General features: G+C 50.7%; 1 protein-coding gene and 1 pseudogene across 1 annotated transcript in view; both read right to left on the bottom strand.

The window, feature by feature from the left end:
- Positions 1-20,767, bottom strand: part of SH3PXD2B (SH3 and PX domains 2B) — a 100,235-nt gene that overhangs the window by 50,860 nt on the left and 28,608 nt on the right. The window contains exons 2-3 of the mRNA XM_058546042.1: positions 18,302-18,382; positions 5,443-5,518 (exon numbers count right to left, since the gene is read on the bottom strand). Coding sequence (XP_058402025.1) covers positions 5,443-5,518; positions 18,302-18,382 — 157 coding nt within the window. The remainder of the gene's footprint in view (positions 1-5,442; positions 5,519-18,301; positions 18,383-20,767) is intronic.
- On the bottom strand, positions 18,042-18,155 carry LOC131410526 (U6 spliceosomal RNA; annotated as a pseudogene).

Genomic DNA, 20,767 nt, shown 5'->3' on the forward strand with positions numbered 1-20,767 from the left:
TCAATTTTGTGCCCTCACCACATGGCACTAACATTTGATGAATGTACGAAGGTGCATTCTACCTGCCAAGATGACAAATCCCTCCAATTCCTTCCCCAGTTAGGTGTCTGTAACAGAAGGGTTCCCAGCCTTCCTACCTCCCCTCTCATAATAACTGAGAGCATCATCCTGAGCAGCGGGGTGTGGTAACAGAGCCTCCAGTCCAACATATGGGCAGAGGATGCGGGTCACGGGCAAAGACAAATATATAAATGATGCCACCGAGGGTCTCTGGAAATAGCCAAGATGCTGAAATGTTATGGGTGAAGTTTGTTTCAAGCAAAGCAGTGGTTCCTGAGAGTCTAACAGGAGATCCTCTCGTGGGGAGATGGTGGCAAAGTGCACGCACTGAGGATTAAGACACCCTGGGTTCACCACTTGGGATCTGTCACAAAGGCAGGGGGTGGGCAGTCAGAAATAAGACATCAAGGATGGCCAAAGAGGTGGGGGATGGAGACAAGCCCCTCTGCTACACTTATGTAGAGCCACCAGGAGGTCTCCAGAGTAAAGAAGAAGGCACAGGAGACCACAGCTCTCCCGACAGCAGAGCACAGAGACCCACTAAGAGCTTCACCTACTTCTGGTCCGAGAAGGTAGGCTAAGGAGAGGAATCTGGGTCACGAGGCTGGCAGGGCGAGGAGAGATTAACCACTGCTCTAAGACGGCTCTGGTGAGACGGCCGTCTCCACAGATGAAGCTCGGGTGAGCAGGAACAGGACGGCAGGAAAGGTCTGAAACAGTTTTCATAACAGGACAGAATCGAAAGGGATGATGGGAAACAGCCTTTTGATGTAAAGATTTGCAAAGCAAGCTAGTAAGGGAGATTTCCACCCAAAAAGACCACATGGTGAACATAACATTTTAAATAACTGGAGAACTTGCTCTTGGGCAAAAGAGCACTACTAGGAACAGGCAGACACTGTCAGCCTAATAGTGAGCCTTTTTTGGTTCATTTCCACCCATTAAAAAAAACCCACAAATGAGATGAAATACATATTCCTTAATCTCCTGTCTTTATAATGGTGACGGTTTTAATGCTCCTATGAGTCAGTCAAATTTCTGATACACCATGCTTGTTAGAAAAGAAAAATCTAGAAGAAAATGCATCACAGGGTTCAAAGTGCTTGTCTTTAAGAGGTGCAAGACAGAGCCTTTTTGTTTTCTTCTTTATACTTTCCCCAAAGTTCCTCCCATAAACATTTATTTCCTTCTAGAATCAGAACATTCTCATGTCATTTAGAATAAAAAAAGCAAATTATGCAGCAAAGTGGGAAAGGGTTTATAACCTGGCTTCCCCGGAACTCCCTCATTCCCTCGATAGGTGCAGTCTTTCCCCGAGCCCTTGTGCCAGGCACTGCCCTCCTGGCACTGCCGGTCGGCACTTCCCAACAGGGAGGGACCCTGCGGACATGGGTGGGGTGGTCCTTTCCTGGGTGGGAGCGTCCCCCAGCCTGCTGGATGTTCCGCATCCCTGGGCCAAATCCAGAGAACGCTGGGAGCCTTCCCAGCACCCCACACCAGTCATCAGGATTATCAAATTACCGCCCTCCTGGGTGGGGCCACTTGCAAGTTAGAACCCCTCGGAGAGTCCTGAGCCTTCAGGAAAAATAAGGAACGTGTGCCTGTGAAGAGAAATCCTGCACAGCAAATGCGTCCTGCCCTCTAATCTGTTTCTCAAAATGAGAGAAGACTTCCTACCAAAAACATTCTGGTCCCATTTTGGTATAATTTCCGCTCTGTAAATCAGAGGAAGGGTGGAGAGTGGGGTGTACGGGCCTCTTACTGAGAAGGTTGTGACCTAACTCAAAATATTCACAACAGGCCTGGTGCTAGCACACAGCCCCCGGGGACAGCACAGGCCCATCCCGGAGCCACCGCCACCGAAGGGAGTTCATCCAAGGCCCGGGCCGCAGGGGCTGAGAGAGAAGGACGGAGAACTCAGGTGCCTTCAATGTCTCCTGGGTGTGAGACAGAACAAAAGCATCTCTCTTGTCCCCGTGTGGCCTCAGTGGGACAGGAGGCTCTGGGCGCATGTCAGGTGCCCTGCCAGCATGGGGGACAGGAAGCCCCGCGGCAGCAATGGTACCGCCGGGGAGGCCACAGGCTCTGCAGTCAGTGAGGCCTCAGGCCAACCCCAGGGTGGTCTCTTACTGACTGTGCTGTCTTGGGAAATGCATTGACCTTTCAGAGCCTCAGTCTCCTCTTCTGTAAAACGGGAAAGCAGCCCCCATCTCTTAGTAGTAATCTCCACAATGCACCCAGCACAGGGCTTGGCCCTTCCTGGGTGCTCACAAAAGAGTAATTACTTTTTTTAAAAAAATAGGTTAGATGATACTGTCTCAAACTCTGAAATTAAGAGCACATGTTCCTTCCTCAGCCCCTAGCTTGGTTTCTTGAGACCTGCCTCCGACGGGTTAATTCATCATTTACCCGTAGCAGAGCTGGAGTGACCGCTCAGGCCCTGGGCTGTGGGACAGAACCAGATGGCCGTATCAGCTTGGCCGGTACCTCTGGTGAAATGCTGATGGGGCCGTGGCCCCTGGTCTGTGCCTGCTGTGAATGTTTCTGTGTGAGTCGAGGGGAAGGAGGGCGAGACTGCACCCGGCCCTCCTGGCAGGCCAGCCTCCCTGGAGTGGAAAGGGTACTCGAGGAGAGCACAGCCTTCGGTGGGAACGGGCAGGCTTTTGTTTTCCACAGTGGAGGAAGGCCAAACTGTAATTCCTATTTTTCAAGCCGCGTCCTCTGCCAAGCTGGCTTTCCCAGCTTTTGCTGGGTTGGAAAATTGCACAGGCTGCTCTCCCCTCCCCCTGCCTTTGTGCTAACATGAGACTCGCTTTTGTTCTGCTGACGCGGCAGTCCTGGCAGAAAACTGACCCCGAGGAGAGGGGACATTACTCCTGGCGTCCCTGCCCTTGGCCTTGGCCTCGAGGAAAAGCCAAAAGGTGGGCTGGGAAAGGATGTTCTAGGGTGCTGGGACCCAAGGGGACCTCTCTGAGCTACAAGTGGGAACTCTGAGCAGAGAAAATGGGGCCAAGTCCCTGAGAACAGCATTTTCATGAATTTGTGGGTGGAAAAGGATTACATAACCACGAAAGCTTTCAGGGCCTTAGGAGAGGGTCGGCTCAAGTTCTTCCCTGTCCTGGGAAGTTTTTCCAGAGCTGGTTTTGCTTTTCATCCAGTAAAGAGTTATAACTCACTGCTTTCCTTTCCTTCCTTGAAGAAAAACCTATATTTAGAGCCCAGTTCAACTTGAATCTCCAGATCGATCATTTAAGTAGGACTCCAAGATATGAAATATCAAGAAATTCCAAAGGAATGTCCTGGGACCCTGCGTCTGCCTTTACTGAGAACCTACTCAGTGCTAGGGAGAGAAGCTAGCGACACATGGGTCATTGTCCCATTTTGCAGATGTGGAAACTGAGGCTCGGGGTGGGGGATGTCGTTTACATGAGGTCACAGGGCTGGGGATGTCTGACCCCAAAGCTCATGCTCTGGGCACTGATATTTGGCTGTCACAGCTGGCATGCTGGGTCTCCTCCAATAGCAAAAAATTCCAGTGTGACTACACTTTCCCCGTGGAAGAACTAAAAACATTAGCTTTTTTAGGCAAATGATTCTCCCAGTAGATGGGGGCCTGGCACATACATCCACCCTGTCTCTAAACGCGCTCAGTGATGACAACATCTGGAAGCACACACTGATGTGCCGATCGAAGAACCCTAGAGGGGGGAGGGGACAGTGGGCTCCTGTGTGACCGGGGCAGTCTCCCCACCTCTGGGCCTGCTCCCTCGTCCGCAAAATGAAAAAGATATGAAGAGCCCTTCCAGCTCTAAATATTTGTGATTTAGGGTGATCATCAATTTGCTGATTATCTGTACATAAAAATAATAGTAAGTACTTGATTGCTGCTAGTTACGTGCCAGGCACTTACCTAATCCTCATAACAACTCCATCATTTAAGCACCATTATCATCTCCAACTTGAAATGAAGAAACGAAACGTGGTATGCTTAAGTAATTCACCCAAGGGACCAGAGTGGATGAGTGGGGGCACTGGGATCTGAACTGGGGCCGTCTACTTTAGGTATGAATGCTGGAGCCAGCCATACCTGCGTTTGAATCTCAGACCTGCCATTTGTGTAAGTGATTATCATTTCTCTGCGCCTCAATTTCTTCATCTGTGAAATGCGTACAGTAATGTCTACCCTGCAGGGTGGTTCTGAGGACTAAATGAGGTAATGAAGGTAAGGCACTTAGCCCAGCAACCAGCCCACAGTAGACATCCCATAAACGGTAGCTATGATTACTTGAAGCAATAACACCGGTTTGGGTAATCCATTTTTTTCAGCTGAAGCCCTGATGCTATTCCTTTGTTAAGGAATTTTTTTGGGGAAAAAGGGACACTGAATGTCTTGAGAGCAGGGACGAGCTGTTATTGCATTAACTGCCCCACAGCACCTGGAGTGGTGCCCGCACTCAGAAGGGCTTGGTAGCTGTGGTAGGCAGGCAGGCAGAATTTCTAAAACAGCTGCCCCAAGATGTCCCACCCTAATCCCCAGGGCCCCAGAGCCTGTGAATATGATGAGATCTCACTCCTGGGATCATGTTACATCATATGCCATAGTTAACTGCAAGAGAGAGAGATGATTCTGGATTCGCCAGGTGGGTACAACATAATTGCATGAGCCCTTAAAAGCAGACAGTGTTCCCCAACTGGTGGCAGAAAGGCAAGTCGGCGAGATTCAAAGCACAAGAAAGATGCCATGTCCCCCTACAGCCTGAAGATGGATGAGGAACGCAGGCAGCCTCTGGAAGCCCAGGGGGCCCCAGCTGACAGCCAGAAGGAAAGAGGTATCTCGATTCTATAGCTGCAAGGAACTGAGTTCTGCCAACAACCTGAATGAGGCTGGAAGTGGATTCTCCCCCAAATCTTCCAGATAAGAGCCCAGCATGGCCAAGACCTTGACTTCGGCCTTGTGAGACCCTACACAGAGAACCTAGCCGACCCTGTCTGGACTTCCGACCAACAGAACTGTGAGATAATAAATGGGTGTTGTTTTCAGCTGCTAAACTGGTGGTAATTTGTTAACATAGCAATAGAAAACTAATACTGTAGCTATAATAATAGATGCCACTCACTATGAAAACTTTATGAGCTCTAATTATTCCCATTTTAGAGACAGGAGAAACTGAGGCTCCCTGGGGTGACGTGTCTTGCCTAAGGTCATACAGCGAGTAAATGGTGTAGCATCTAACCGCAAAGCCCGTATTCTTAGGCACTAATTTCTACAAATGGCTGAGACTCTGGTCATTGGGACAATGCCCCAGTGAGGATGTGCTGAGAGACCTGGGAGCTGTACTGGACCCCCCAGTGTCCCCATCTGAGAGCATGAGTCTCACCCACCTGGCAGAAAGGGAATGATCCGCTGTTTGGGGTCCTTCTGTCCTCCTTCCATGGGAAATTTGTCCAACATCTGCATCTAAACAGGGGGAGAATAGCAAAAATGAAAGCCTTTAATAGGATAAATGCACCTCTGACATTTTAAAGGAATTATGTGAAATATGTAATTTGATATACAAAAGCTCATTTTGTTCAGCTTTTCAGAAACCCAAACTAACAGGGAAGGCAATGTCAACTGGACCTACGATCTCCATGAAAACAATTCTCTATGTCCACAGCTGCTCGAGGAGTGAAGGCTCAGAGCTGGGAGAGACCATTCTGTTTTCCCTGGGGGCTCCGGCCACAGGACTTGAAATCTGAACAACACCCCCAGAGCCACCAGAATTCCATGGACAGCAGGTCATCCTGTTTCCTAAGAATTGCCAGGTTGCATTAAGGAACAAACCACTGAGACAATTAATCTGGTTAGGTCCATGCCCATGAGATCATTACAGTCCCCTGCCCCACTCAGAATTCCCTAGGTTGGCTCAACAGACAGCTAGGCGCATGGGGTACAGCGATGAAAAGACTCACGGTCTAGAGAGAGAATGAAAAGTAAACTGATCATTACAGGGTGATGTAGGAAGCACCTTGAGAGGTAGGTGTAGGCTGCTGTGGGGGTAGAGGAAGAACGGGGGCTGAGGACCCAAAATGAAAACTCTTAATAGTGCAATAAATGCCTCTCTGACATCTTGAGGAATTAATGTGAAATATTTGATTTGATATACAAAATCACAAGGATCTGCTACGTGTGGTCTCGGGGAAGTGACATACCTTGGGCCTCATCTTTAAGCTGGCATAATGATACCAACTTGCAGTGTTACTTTATTGATTAAAGCTGGGCTGTGCAGTTACTGTGACTGTCATAATGCTGTCACCAGATTTCTGGTTCTTCTGAGCGTACAGCAAATTTGGACTTCCCCACCCCCTTGAAGTGGGATGTGGTCAATTAAATGTGAACGGAAGAGATATGTGTCACTTTGGGGTGGAAGAATTATGAGCGGCATATGATTCACCACTCTCCATTTCCATCTGCCATGGTGACTGGCCACACTCCAAAGAGTGGCTTCTCTGCCAGCAAGGGTCCTGCAGTGAGGGTCCAGAGCCCCCCACAACCTCTCATGGTCATGTAGCCTGAGTGAGAAATAAACCCTTATTGTACAGTGAGGCTATATGTCATAGCAGCATCTCCTAACCCACCCTGATTAGCACATGGGCTCAGGACTCAAGCAGAGGGAAGGAGAGTACTGAGCCTCCTCAAGCGATGGCTGGAATGTGAAAAGCCTGCCCATCATTTTACCTCAAGGAGAAAGTCACCCTGGCACTCAAGACGTGTCCCTGGGATAGAATGAAAGAAGCTTAGAATAGCCCAGGAGAAATAAGCACAGGGGGAGGGAGGAGAGACCTGAAGTGGAAGAGAAGAGAAACATGTATATGCCAAGAAGGGACTAGATTCTTTAGACACATTCTCACTAAATCTTCAGAATACTCCTTCAAGGTGGGCAAGGTGGGAACTGGAGCCCAGAGGAGTGAAGAAATCTGCCGTGGGCCTGCAGCCAGCAAGCGGCGGGGCCACAGACTGAGGCCCAAGGCTTCTCTGCCATCACATTGCCCCACCTCCGAGATGCTGCGAAGACAATTAAAAAGGATTGCTCCTCAGCACTTGGGAAACAGGGCCATTTATCCAGGCTGGAGCTCCCTGCCTCCTCAGTGCTGTTTTACGTGACGGCCCCTGGGTAGATGGGTCAGCCTCAGTGTGGCCGGTACTGAGAAGGGCTGCGCACAGAGGCCGTGGTTTTATCTGCGGTTTCCCATGAGCCCCTACTTTGTGCTGCGTGTTGAGGGGGAAATGCTTCTCCACCGTCATTCAGCAACAGCTGAGGCCCCAGCGTGCCTCGCTGCAAAAGGCAGGCTTCCTTCTTTGAATCCAGAAGCTTGCCAGCACACAGTAGGCACTCAATAAGAACTGACTAAAGCAATGAATGCAACTGAGTGAACACTGGGAGGCAGCTTCAGGTTTTGTTAAGTTCCCTGATTAATAATATTCATATTACTAATATTAAACAATAATTAGTAACCACTACTAACATTTGTTTGGGTTTACAGTTAACAAGCCTTCTCACACACATGGTTTTATCTGACCTTTATAATAACCCTGTGAAATAGATGTACGATCCCCACATCACAGATGGGGAAACTGGGGAGCAGAGAGGGATAGTGAACTGCCTGAGGTCGCACAGCTAGGTGGTGGTCCAGCCACTTCAAGGATCTTCATCTAAATCCCATTCTCTCTGCCTAGGATCCCTCTCTGAGGCGGGTTTGCTGTGTCATGCGAGCAGGAGACATCAGCCTGGGATGAGGTAAGTGGACGACTCCACACACAGGTGACCAGCCTTTCTTTTTAAGCAGAGTGATTAACCAGCCTCAGCTGCAGAGTCTTGCAGAGATTTATAGGTTTTGCCTAACACTATCTTCTTTTCTCCTTCTCAACTTTATTTAAGACAATGCTGAAACACCATTAAAGGGAACTTTTTTTTTTTGCTGAGGAAGATTAGCTCTAGCCATCTTCCTCTACTTGATATGGGACACCGCCACAGCATGGCCTGACAAGCGGTGCGTTGGTCTGTGCCCGGGAGCCGAACCCGCCAACCCCGGGCCACTGAAGCAGAGGGCGCAAACTCAACCACTACACCACCGGGCCGGCCCCTAAAGGAAGTTTTTTTAAACAAGTACTCCCTCCACTCTACCACCCCTCTTCCCTTCCCCTGGGCCCTCCAAGCCCTTCTTGAGTGTACACACTGGCTGAAGAGGCCCCACCAGCACCGTGTTTCAGTCCCCCCTGGGGTCTTCACTGCTGACTTAGGAAGTCACTCTCTCACCCTTTGTCCCGACTTACTTTACCCAGATAAGTGTGGCCCAAAGAGCCACAGATATACCCCTGGGGTTAAATCCTGACGCTTCCTCATGCCAGCTGTGTGTCCTTCGCCAGACCCTGGCCCTGGGGCCCGATTCACCACCCGCAGAGAGACCACCCGCAGGGAGACCACCTGCAGAGAGACCAAGGAGCACAGCCTGCCAGGCAGGGCGCCTGTGGGAATGAACGCTGAAGGCAAACTCTGGGGGGCGCACAGGTGCTCAACCAGAAACCCCCCTCCTTGCCCTCTGCCCATAAGGAACACGTTATTCTCAAAGTTCTTTGGGAATCATTTTTAGTAGTTTGTGAGGCTGCACGGTTTTTAAAATTGTGGTAAATATACACAGTATAAAGTTTACCATTTTAAGTGTACAATTAAGAGGTATTAAGTACATTCACACTGTTGTGCAACCATCACCACCATCCATCTCCAGAATCTCTTCATCGTCCCAAGCTGAAACCCTATCCCCATTAAACACGAACTCCCCATTCCTTCCTCCAGCCCCTGGCAACCACCATTCCACTTCCTATCTTATAAATCTGACTATTTTAGGTACCACATGTAAGTGGAATCATATTTGTCCTTTTGTGACTGGCTTTTCTTTTTTTTCACTTAGCAGAATGTCCTCGAGGTTCATCCATGTTGTAGCATGTATCAGAACGTCTTTCCTTTTTAAAGCTGAATAATATTCCATTGTGAGGCTGTGTTTTAAGCTTGGCAAAACTCCTCAGCCTATCCAAGTCCCCCCAGTGGCTCGAGCACAGGGTTCGGAGCTGGGCTATCCAATAGAACTTCCTGCAACGATGGAGATGTTCTCTATCTGTGCTTTCCTTAACGCCAGCCACCAGCCCCTAGGTGGCTACTGAGCACTTGAAATGTGGCTCCTGAGACTGACGAACTGAAATTTTTATTTTATTTAATTTTAATTAATTTAAATTTACATTTAAGTAGCCTCACATGACTAGTGGCCACCATGTGGGACAGTGCAGGGCTGGACTTAATACCCATCCTCCTCTTTTAGCCATACCCAGTTTATTTCATTTTCTAATAATCCTATCAACGGTAACTGCAATCGGTAAGATTGCTATTTGCAAGGACAGGAGATCAGAGGCCTGTGGGCTATTTTGCTTTTGGTCTTAGTGGGTCCAGATCCACAGGCCACAAGATGCTTCTATTCAGAGAACTGTCACACTTGGCACCCAGAGGCTTTGAAGCAGACACAGGCAACATTCCAGACCCCCCATGGGGACCCCAGACTGCAGGCTGTCTGCAGCAGCAGGACCAGAGGCAAGCCGGGCAAAGTCCAATGGCAGATGTTATCCTGGGAAACGAGCGAGTCCACGCCCCTCCCCCCAGATAATCAAGGAAGTGGGGCTCAGGGCGAGGAGGACAGTGAGTCAGTCTGGAGGGCAGGAAGGGAGAGGGAGCCACGTCAAGTGGCCACATCACAAGCCTCAAAGGGGAATAAGAGAACACTCCATCAGCAGTTCTCCAGACATCAGCTTGTGGTAGAGGGAAAGGAGATAGCTGTCCAAGGAAAATACCGTGGAAGCTGGCGTTGAGGTCCACACGTGGTTCCTGTTAGCGGCAGACGGGCCTTGGAGGGGTTTACTCCCTCAGCCTCACAGAAGCCCAGGTCCCAGAAGAGCCAGAGCAGGCAGTGCAGAAGGGCCAGGGTGATCGTCAAGTGCAGCTGCAGACTGGTGAAGCCACATGGTCCTCTGAGCAGGACACAACACACCTGGGCCTGATCGACATCCATGGTTGGTTGTCTTTGGGGATCGTCCCCTTGATGAGCCGGTTTGTCTAAATGTTGGCATGCCCTGGTGTCCTGGTGGACATGCCATGGGAGTCTGCCACCCCTCCAGTGTGTCCCCTTCTTTCACTCTCACTGCCCCGCCCCAGTCCAGGTCAGCATTATTTTTTAGCCCAACTCCCTTATTGGTCTGCCTGCCCTACCACCTCTTCAGTGGTACGCGGTAGGTACTTCGTACAAATTTGTGCAAAGAATGAATGAATCTATGGATGAACAAATAAATGAAAAAAGTGGTTAACTGGTTGGTCGGCCACTCTCCAGGAGGGGAAAAATCATGCTCCAGGTGGTGACAACAGGGCCTGGACTGGGGTGGAGATGCAGTTGACCAATGCAATCTTGCCTCTTTCTACTTTACAAATAAAGAACTGCTAACTGTGTGGAAAAAGGCAATTACTGTATTTTCTCAGCTATACACCATCGATATGGCCACAGCTTATCAGACAGAAGGGAAACAATATTCCATTAAGCGTGTACAACATGCGGGAGGCACACGCCAGTTTCAGAAGATAACGTATGGGGGAAAGAGTGTGTCTGAGGGTCCCTCGGAGGCAGTATCTGGATACATGGCTGGTGGAATCCCAGGCCAGGTGTTGGCTAGGATCTCGCTGGGAAGCCTCTTCAGCTGGGCAAAGCCTGCCTGGGGTGTGAGAACTCTTCAGTTCTGCCACTCCTATACCTGCCCCCCGAAAAGATGGGAGAAGACGCTCCCCTTTGGCATCTGTAGTGGAGCGTGGGGGCTTCTAGGCAGACAGTCCCCAAAGCTCATAAGTGCACCTGGGCTGTCAAACTCGCAGAGAAGGGACAGGTCAGTCCTCTCTCAATTGAAACTGGAAACACGATTTTTGCTGTGCGACTTGGGACAGCCTGTCCGGTGTCTGGATCTCAGTCCTTCCCTGGGAGAAACGAAGGTGCACATCAAGATGCTGCCTCCAGCCAGTCCTCTGAGATGGGCTGCGTCTAGCAAAGAGCTTGCCCCTGAAAGCCTCTGTGCCTAGCAGCAGCCCTCTTGGGGTCCCCACAGCACGGAGTGTTCTGCTTATAGGACACATGTGGCTGGCCCTTCTCCCGAGAGCTCCCTGCCAGGCAGAGTGACTCAGCTGGCTCCGTGTCCCCCGCCACTGCAAGTTCTGCTCCCTCACGCCTCTGCACCTCTGCATACACGGTTTCCTCTGTGTGGAATGCCCTTCCCCATCCTGTCGGCGGGTCAACTCCTGACTCATTGTCAAGACCTTGCTCAGATGTCACCTCCTCCAGGAAGCAAGCTCTGCCTGAGCTCGCTGGCTGGGACAGAGGTCCCTCTCTGAACACCTGGGATCTGGCTCGGCAAATGTTTAACTGTGCCTTCTGTGAGGGAAGCCCTGGCTCCAGTGATGGCCAGGACCCTCGGCCTAGGGAATACAACGACCCAGTGGGAAGACTCAGAGGGCAAAGGTTGCAAGGCACAGAGGCCTGTTAGTGAAGGGCTCGTGTTCTGCTCAGAGCAGCCCGCTCCAGGATAGACTCTGCCCACATCTTACAGGGAGGCACCAAACAGGCCTTCACAGGGCAGCTGGAGGCAGAACTCTGTGAGACAAATCTATCTTTGTAGACACAGATTTGAAGGCCATACTGGACCGCAAGGAGGTGGGGATACAGCCTTAGGAGCACGGGTTTCACACTCGGCCACACCTGGGCTTGAATCCCAGCCATGCTGCCTTCTGGTACGCGACTCTGCCTCTCTGGGCTTCAGTTCCCCATCTGTGACAGGGACACAGTGCTGACTTCATGCTTATGAGTGAGGACTAAGTGAGATGGCATAATAAAACGGGCACCAGGGGCATTTCAGTAAATGGGCACCAATATCGTTACTATGTCCCTCAACCAAACCACATTTCCCCTAGGCGCTGCCCTCAGCTCTAGGGCATTCTGGGCATCCCTAGAGCCCCGCTCGGATGCCAGCTCCCTCTGCGACATTCATGGACTCTTCAGCGTGGGCCCAGGCTAGGGTAGAAAGGGAGGCTCAGAGAGGCTGAGTGGCCTGCCCGAGGCCACACAGCTGGGAAGACAGAGGGCTGGGACCTGACACCAGGTCTTCCTGTTCCAAGCCCGGGGCTCTATGGCCCGAACTCTCACGTGAGTGAGACATGTGGCCAGATGTCCACCAGCAGCAGCGGGCATGACTATCACGGTCCAGCTTTTCTAAGACAAGAGAGGTAGGAAATCACATCGGAAGGTGAACTGTCATAAAGGGGACCTTCTTGCTGGTGACTGTGAGTCTTTCCCGCAAGTGAGCCTGAGTCATGCTCCTTCCTTCTCCCCCAGGCGGCCTCTCTGCAGACTGTCCCCTCTGCCTGAATGTCCTGCCCCTCCCAGAGGGGACACTCACTGTTTTCTGTCACCTACAGGCTACTTCCCGCTCTTTGGCAGCAGTGCTGTGATGTCGTCTGGGGAACCTTCTACTCCTCTGTTAGCCTACATGCATCAGCGGTGCTGATTCTACTCCAGCCCCGAGGCTGGCTCTGATTGGCCCATTGACCCAAGATGAACCAACGACACTTTGCTTAAGCTGTTCAGGTGTTCTCTTCTTCCCTGAAGTCACTGAGCTGACCTGGCGGACAGCTTGGAGCCGTGGCTGCCACCAATCAGGCAACACCCCACCTGGACGCGAAGAAAATGTCAACTTAAACACAAACTTGCCTGTTATTTTACCCTCAAAATGAATTTATTCGGGAATAGCCCAAAGGATGGCAATTCGGATGTGCGTGCTATGGCAAACCACAGGCAAATCTAGAAAACGGGGAGGGGAGCTGCCGTTATAGAGAGAAAGGGAGAGTAGGGAGGGGGAAAGTAGCAGTTCAGGGCGCAACGGCTTCTCACGGGCTGAGCTGCGGTGTTTCTCATTGGCTGGGCTGTTGCCGGGTTGGGAGAGAAGTCTTCCTTCAGTAGTAAAGTGGTTTTACTTCTTGTTGGAGACGCAAGCCTCCAGCTCTTCCTGTCTGGTGTAACTGACCACGTGTGATAGGGCATGAGAGCTCCCCTTACAGGCCTTCCCAACTTCAATTTAGTTAAGGTTTCTTTTATTAATGTCAACAAAAGCCAAGAAGTGGAGAAAGGCAGGTCCTTATTGACACTGAGACCCCTAGATCCAGCCACACCTGAAACCAAGTACCCTGAGTCTTCTCAGTTGCATTTAGCTAATCAATGTTCTTTTTGAATAATCCATCTTGACTGGGTTTCTGTCACCTGCAACTAAAACAGTTCTAAAACAAGATCTCACAGCCAGTAAGTGGCAGGATTTGGATCAAAGCCCAGGATCTTAACCATTCTATTAAACTGGCATCAGTTCCTGCTCTAATCTTTATGCCAATTCCTAGCAGCATCCCACGCCATCAATAATCCCAACAGCTGATATTTGCTCAGGGCTTGACAGCCCAGAACTGCTCTCACACACATCATCACTTTTAAAAAAAAGAAATTGAGATATATTTTGCATACCATAAAATTCACTCTTTTAAAGTATATAATTCAGTGGTTTTTAGTATATTCACAAGTGTGTGCAACCGTGACCACTATCTAATTCCAGAATACTTTCATCACCCCAAAAAGATACCCAGTACCCATTGGCAGTCTCTCTCCCTTTCCCCCTCCCCCAGCTCCTGGCAACCGCTAATCTGCTTTCTGTCTTCAGGGACTTGCCTCTTCTAGATACATCATCACTTTTAACTCCATAGGAACCTTGTGAAGTAGCCACTAGAGAGAGGAGCACTGGACAGAAGAGCGGCTAAGACTGTGGACTCTAGCGTCGCCTGCCCAGTTTCAAATCCAAGTTCTGACACTCACTAGCTGCGTGACCTTGGGCAAATGATTTAATCTCTCTGAGCCTGGGTTTCTTCATCTGTATAATTTGATAAACTTGAAATGAGGATTAAATAAGTCATTACATCTAGATAATCAGCAGCCAGTGTTCTAGGAACGCCAGCTGTTTCTATTATCATCACCCCCATGTTACTGCTGAGGACAGTCAGCACAGAGGGGTTAAGGGGCATGCCCGAGGCCACCCAGCACAGGTGGCAGGGCCCCAAGTCTCCTGACGGAGTCTTCGGCTTTTTCCATTACACCACATGGGCCCAGCTATCCCTCCAGGAAGGCTCAGCCCTCCCCATACTCTGAGCCAAGGTACTTGTGAAAACACCAAGGCTACTTGCCAGACAGAAGGGCGGGATCATGAAATCATCTAACTCTAGGGTGTCGCAGCCCTCTGTGGGCCGGCCTCCTTGGCTGGCCTTGGAACAGCGGATTCTGGTAGGCAGAGTGCCGTCCTAACATCTCCCAGCCTCCCCCACCGGGGTGTGGGGCCGGCCATTCCCAGGACAGCAGGACCCTCCGGAATTCCAGGACTCTCCCACTCCAGCCGCCCATCTGGGACTCGTTAAAGCTGCTGAACCTCTGTCTTTAGATGACCTGGTTACAGGAGGGGAGTCGGAGGAGCTATTTCTGTTATAGCAAACCCCCAATTATTACCAATTACGCTGAGTGGGGAAGAAAACCTCACTTTTAAGTTTGGTAGAAATAAGAAAGTTGAGTCAGAACAGGAGAGTGGAGGGAAATTAGGCTTTGGGACAGGGAGCCCCGTGATCTGACCCTGGCTCAAGCATTCCCAAACGATGTCCCCTCGGGCAAGTCCCACCTGAGCAGAGGGACAGCAGATGACAGCTGGTGTGCTTACTGAGCGAGGCACCACTCATTTCACTGTTACAACAGACGCAGGAGGAAAGTGCTTTCAATCTTTGTATGCAGATGGGGAAACTGAGGCTCAGAAACACACAAGAGGTGACACCGAGGTGAGACCTGGAAAGGCCAAGCTGAGATTTGGACCCAGGTCTGTCTGACCCCAGAAGTCAAGGTCTGACGCCCTGGGCTAGGCTGGAACAGAGAACTCGATAACAGGGTCAGATTCCTCACTCGCTGCCTGGGCCGTGTGCTGCAAGACGGCAGAAATTAACACACACGTGCTTCCAGGGCATCCTCCCGCCTCCCTTCTCCTTCAGATGCTGTGCCGACGACCCCCACCTTTCTGGCCACAGCTAACAGGCTCGGGGCGGATTCTGACCCAGGACCCTGACAATCAGATTCTCTCTCCTGGAGACCGGAATCGGCACTCAGAAACTCCAGTGTGGTGACGACAGGGAAGGACGCTTTAACTCAGGGACTGAAGGTGCTGTTGGGGATCCCATGGAGGACGGGGGCCCATGGGCAAGAGGCGGAAGCTGGTGCAGAGAGGCTGGTGGGAAAAGGAAGCAGGTGTGATGGGAGATGCTGTGGCCACAATGACACACGGCCTGCAAGCTGCCAGGCGTCTGGAAGGTCACTCTGTTGTCGGTCCTGGGCCCCTGCAGGCTGGCTCCATTTCCTGCTCTGGGTTCCATGGGGCACAGCTGCCGCCTCCATGGATCCACCCCCACTCCCCTCTTCCTGCCCACGCTCCGGAGTGGGCGTCTGCTCCATGGGTGTCAGTAACCCATAGAGAGCAATCACGCCTGTCACTGTTCTCTGCCCTGCCTTCTCGTCCCTGGAGGGGTCAGGTAGGCGAGAGGCCTCTGAAAGCTAAATACAAGTAGCCCTCCCTACACAGATCTTCAGTGATGAAAAGTCAGGCTGGCAACTTGCCAAATGTGTACCCAACATTCCCTCTCTGACCTGAAGACCTGCTGTGATTGATCTGCACAGATCACACTGGCTAAGGGGTGTGGACCTTGGTCATCCTCACACAGGGCTGAGCCTCCTGCTCATGGCGACTAAAGGTGCTGGGCATTACCCCTGTCATCTCCCCTTCCCTTCCCCCAGGCGTCAGCCCTTTGCTGGCCCCTGTGCTGCTCCTGCCAAGCCCATTTTAGATGGTATCTCAGCAGCTTTCACATATAGCCTCTTGTATATTTACATTCAGTACATGTTTGCTGCAGACCAGAAGACAAATATAATTTGTATATGATGCTGTTTGATTTTGTTGCACAGAGAACACAAAACATCACTAATGAGTTCATTACATTTTAAATAATTAGGTAATTGGTGTCTCAACTGCTTTACATGATGCAGTGACTCTGGCAGGCTGTTATGTAGGAGTCTGAGATTGTTTTAGTGACTGTATGAGTGATCTAGGGAAATCGGTTAGGAGCACCCTACCATCTCCCCTCCCCCTTTAAAATAATGGAACACAGGCTCCGACAATTCTCTGTTTGACATTTTCAGGAACGGATTAAGTCTGTACAACCGAGGATGCCTGTGGTGAATATCACCCGACCTTCAGGGAGAAGACGTGAGGTGAAGGGACAGTTGGTGAGGGGGGGACGGGGGCTGTCTTCTCACGCTCAGCAGAGCCACTCTCATCCCATCACAGCTGTTCTCTCCACCCCCCTGACTCCAGGAGTGGAATAGGGACCCAGATAAGCGCACTGGCTAACACATTCCTCAACCATATTGACTGGCTTAGAGATAAGCCTATGAAACACAATACCCTGTTTGTTGGGACTTCTGGGAAGTGACCTTTCACTCGTTCCTGCTGAGTCTGAGCCCAGAGTATTTTGCAACCACGTGGGATCTGAGGATAAAGCCAACACCATGGAAGTAGGAATGCAGAAGCAGAGGAAGGAGTTGGGTGAGGGGACATGGTGGAAAACCCTAGATCAAGCTGTGCCTGAAGCCCACAGGTTTCTTCTCTTGGGATATTCAGTTATACCAGCCAAAAAAATCCCCCTGTTTACTTAAGCCAGTTAGAGTTGGGTCTCTATCAACTGAAGCATCCTAACTGGTACACAGAGGAAAGGAAGACATTCATCCCAGGATGAGGCCTTGTGTTGGCCTGTGAGGTGACGAGAGCCCCTCACCATGTGGCAGGAAGGACGCACGGGTTCAGGGAGCTGGGCGAGTTCTCATCTCCTCCTGAGGCCCGTGTTTTCTAAAGAACTTTGGTGAGACCTATCGGGCACTGGGGCTTCTCACAGACACACTTGCTTCGAGTTGCTGGCCTTTGGTGAGTTCAAGATAAGCTCCTGCCCCACAGATTAGACTTCTTTCACTCTAGTGGGGATGGGCTACACTGGGCTGTCCACATTTGGCTCGGCTCCCATGAGACTGGCAGTGTTCATGGTGGTTGTCCATTCGTTCATTCATTCAGTCACCAAACACTGACTGGACACACCCTGTGTCCTTGAATAAAACATTAAGGAGAGAGAGGATGATGGAGATGTGGTTCCTTCCCACGACAGCCATAGTCTAGAGGGGGAGACAGACTAGCAGACAACTTTAATACAGAGTCAGGACAGAGGGACGCACAGAGCTGTGGGGGTGCAGAAGAGGCAGCCCTCGCCGGCTGGGGAACAAAGTCAGACCAGGCTTCCCAGAGGATGCGAGTCCTGAAGGGCAGCAGGAGTTACCTGAGCCGGCGAGTGGGTTAGGAGGGCGGAGGTGTGTGTTCCAGGTGAGGAAGGGGAAATGCAAAGTCCTCGGGGGAGAGGGGGACTGTGGGGCCCTCAGAGCACAGCAGGCACTTTAGGAGCTGAGCCTGGAGTCTGACGGGAAGAGGTGGCCCAGGTGAGCAAGAGACGTAGGTCTGTCTGCAGAGCTGAACGGCCCCAAGAGTTCTGAACGCACTCAACAAACTGAGCTGACAGCAAACACAACTACTGTTCACAACACAAACACGCCAAAGCCACAGAGAAACCATTTCCAGATTACCCTCCATTCTGCAGCAGTCAGCAAGCAGCCTTTCTTTTATTTGGGAAATACTGAATATCAAAGCAGAAAGCAACAAAGCACGTTACCTATGTCCCAAAAGTGATGGACATCTTTTCTTAAAAAAAAATAGGGAACACTCCACAAATTTGCATGTCATCTTTGCGCAGGCGCCATGCGCCATGCTCATCTTCTCCCTATCGTTACACTGTTAGTTTATGTGCTGCTGAAGCGAGCACATGGACGTCATTTTCAAGTCTAGGAAATAAACAAGAACACCGTGTGTCCGCTGTGGTGAGGGTCTGAGCTCTGAAGTTAAAATGGCAAGTAAGTCCAATTAAACTCTTTCCCACCCTGCAGCTCCCTGGAGACCCCAAATCCTTACCTGGAGGTCAAAGAACTTGCTGTAGCGCCGGTAAATGGCCTCGGTGGAGCCGCTGGACCACGTGACCCGTATGATGTAGACCTGCGGAGGGGGACAGAGGAGACAGGCGTCAACACCAAGGGGGGCCTTTCCATCTCCAGGACTCGGGAGCAAAGCACAAGGTACAGAGGCAGAAAGACCTAGGTTTGAATCTCAGCTCTGCCGCCAACCAGCTGTGTGACTGTGGATGGATTATTTGCTCTCTCTGAGCCTCTGCTGCCTGCTGAATAAAATGTGTGTAATAACCCGCACCTCGGAGAATCCTGCAAAGCATTAAATGAAATCAAGCATGGCAAAGTGTCAGCACCCCGCTCATCTCAGAAGATGCTGTTATTTTCAGCAGTGTAAGGATTTCTTGCTCCCCACTCAGTTCAGAGAGGCATGGGGCTGGCTATTTTGCCAGAGTCATTCTTAAAACTTTGACTTCTGTCAGAAGTCACGGGGACCTGCAGCTCTTGGCCCTCTGGTATTTTCATAAGCTAAGCCGTGACATCATTTCCTGCAGTTAGGGCCCAGGCCAAGTCATTGTCTCCCCTGAGCGCCAGTTTCTCCCTCTGTAAACTGGGCAACAGCATCTGTTCCCTCTGCCTCCTAGGACAGTATGAGGATCTGACGAGAAAGAGGATGGGGAAATACTTTATCAACCACAGGGCCATGTTTCCTACCTTCGTCATTAGTCACGGCACACACAGAAAATAATACATTGATGACAAATCTGGGCAAACTGAGGTGGCAGCAGGAGGTCAGAGGCATCTGGCTAGGGACTCCGGTGGCCCTGGACACCACCCAGACACTCAAAGGCTAAGCGACCAGCACACTGTAACCATTCCTGGCTTGCACAAATTATCTGTTGTCATAGTGTAGTTTGACAAGTAAAAAATATCTACACGAAAGCTCTTTGGAAACAGAGAAATGCTGCATAAACACGAGGGGCTCAGTGTTGCTGGAGGCCATGGGGGTACACAGGCCAGGCCCCTGCCCTCCAAGAGCCGAGGGTTAGCTGGAGAGATAACACATACATAAATGAAGATAAATACCACGTGGCCAGTGGACATCTGTTATTTTTTGCCCTGTATTGATTACCCTTTCTTTCAACCAGAGCACCTTGACTTTTCTCCTGGGACCTCCTTCCCCACCTCAGCACAGCCCCTTAGATACAGACGTGTATCTATCCATGCTGATTGGGTGAGGAGTGAGCACATGACTTGCACTGGGCCAATCAGAGCCAGCAGGAATCAGCCCTGGGACTTTTGCTCCCACCCTTGAGAAAGACAAGCTCTCTTTCTTTGAGGTTGCCAGGCTGTTAGGATGGGGACCTGGAGCTGTGGGCACCATCTATCTCATCATCTCTCAGGAGGAGCCTGCCTGAGAACGAGGTCAACACCAGCAGATTCCTGATGACAAAGCCTGACCCTGAGGTCCAGCTCTGCTTGAAGCTCAGTCCACTCCTGGTCTGTCCAGTTTCCTGCACCAGAAATCTTGGGAAACATGCACACTCGAATTATTTTTGAAGCCAGTTTAAGTTGGGTTTCTGACACATGTAATTTAGTCCTTACTGATGCAGGAAGGGGCAGGAGCTTGGAGTCATCCTGGTGTATCCTGAAGGACACAGAGATTTAGACAGCAGGAGGGGAAGGAAGAGATCGCAGGTGATGGGAGAAGAGGGCGGAGCAAAGACCAGCTCGGGGTGATGGGAGATTACGCCTGGCAGTGGTTTCCAAAGGGATTTTAGCCAGAGTCTCCGTTCAAATGAGTTCTTACTAGGATACCCTCATTCAATACAGAAAAACGCGGCGACGGAGTCTGGAGCCAGTTCTCCAGGTTAGAAGAGACGAAAAATGGAAAGACAAATCAGGACAAGTTGGGAGGTGCCCTTGAATGCCGAGCCAAGGATCTTACCAGGAATGACCTCTCCAAATCCAACAGGGGTTTTATTTCCATTGAGCACGGCAGAAGGGAAGGAACCTGGGCTCTGGAGTCAAGAAGCTCTACACTCACACAGTTTCCTAACCCCTGGAGCCTCAGTTTCCTTACCTGTAAAATGGGGTCATTGAGCCCATCTCATACAGAGATGTGATGATGACCAAAGGCAAAGCTCTGAGTCCCTTGCCCGGCACAGAGGAGAAGTTCAGGAAATCCTAGTAGCCTGCATAAAAACAGGCTATTTCAACTCCAGGGATCTGGGCATCCCGGCCCACCTCCTCCCTTGTTTGTACTCGTGTCCTGGGTACCTCACGGAGCCAAAGAACAGGCCAAGGCATCCTGTACGAGGCAGAGCACCTTGGAAAGGTGATTCGCCAACAAAAAGAGCTGTGTCTCCAAAGCCCCCGGAATAGTCATTAGTTTTATTAAAATGGAGACTTCAATTCTGCTTCAAGACTCCAGCTTGGAGATTGTGGATGGCTCCCATTCATTCCTTTCTTCTTT

The sequence above is a fragment of the Diceros bicornis genome, chromosome 1 (assembly GCF_020826845.1).
Source record: "Diceros bicornis minor isolate mBicDic1 chromosome 1, mDicBic1.mat.cur, whole genome shotgun sequence".
Lineage (NCBI taxonomy): Eukaryota > Metazoa > Chordata > Mammalia > Perissodactyla > Rhinocerotidae > Diceros > Diceros bicornis.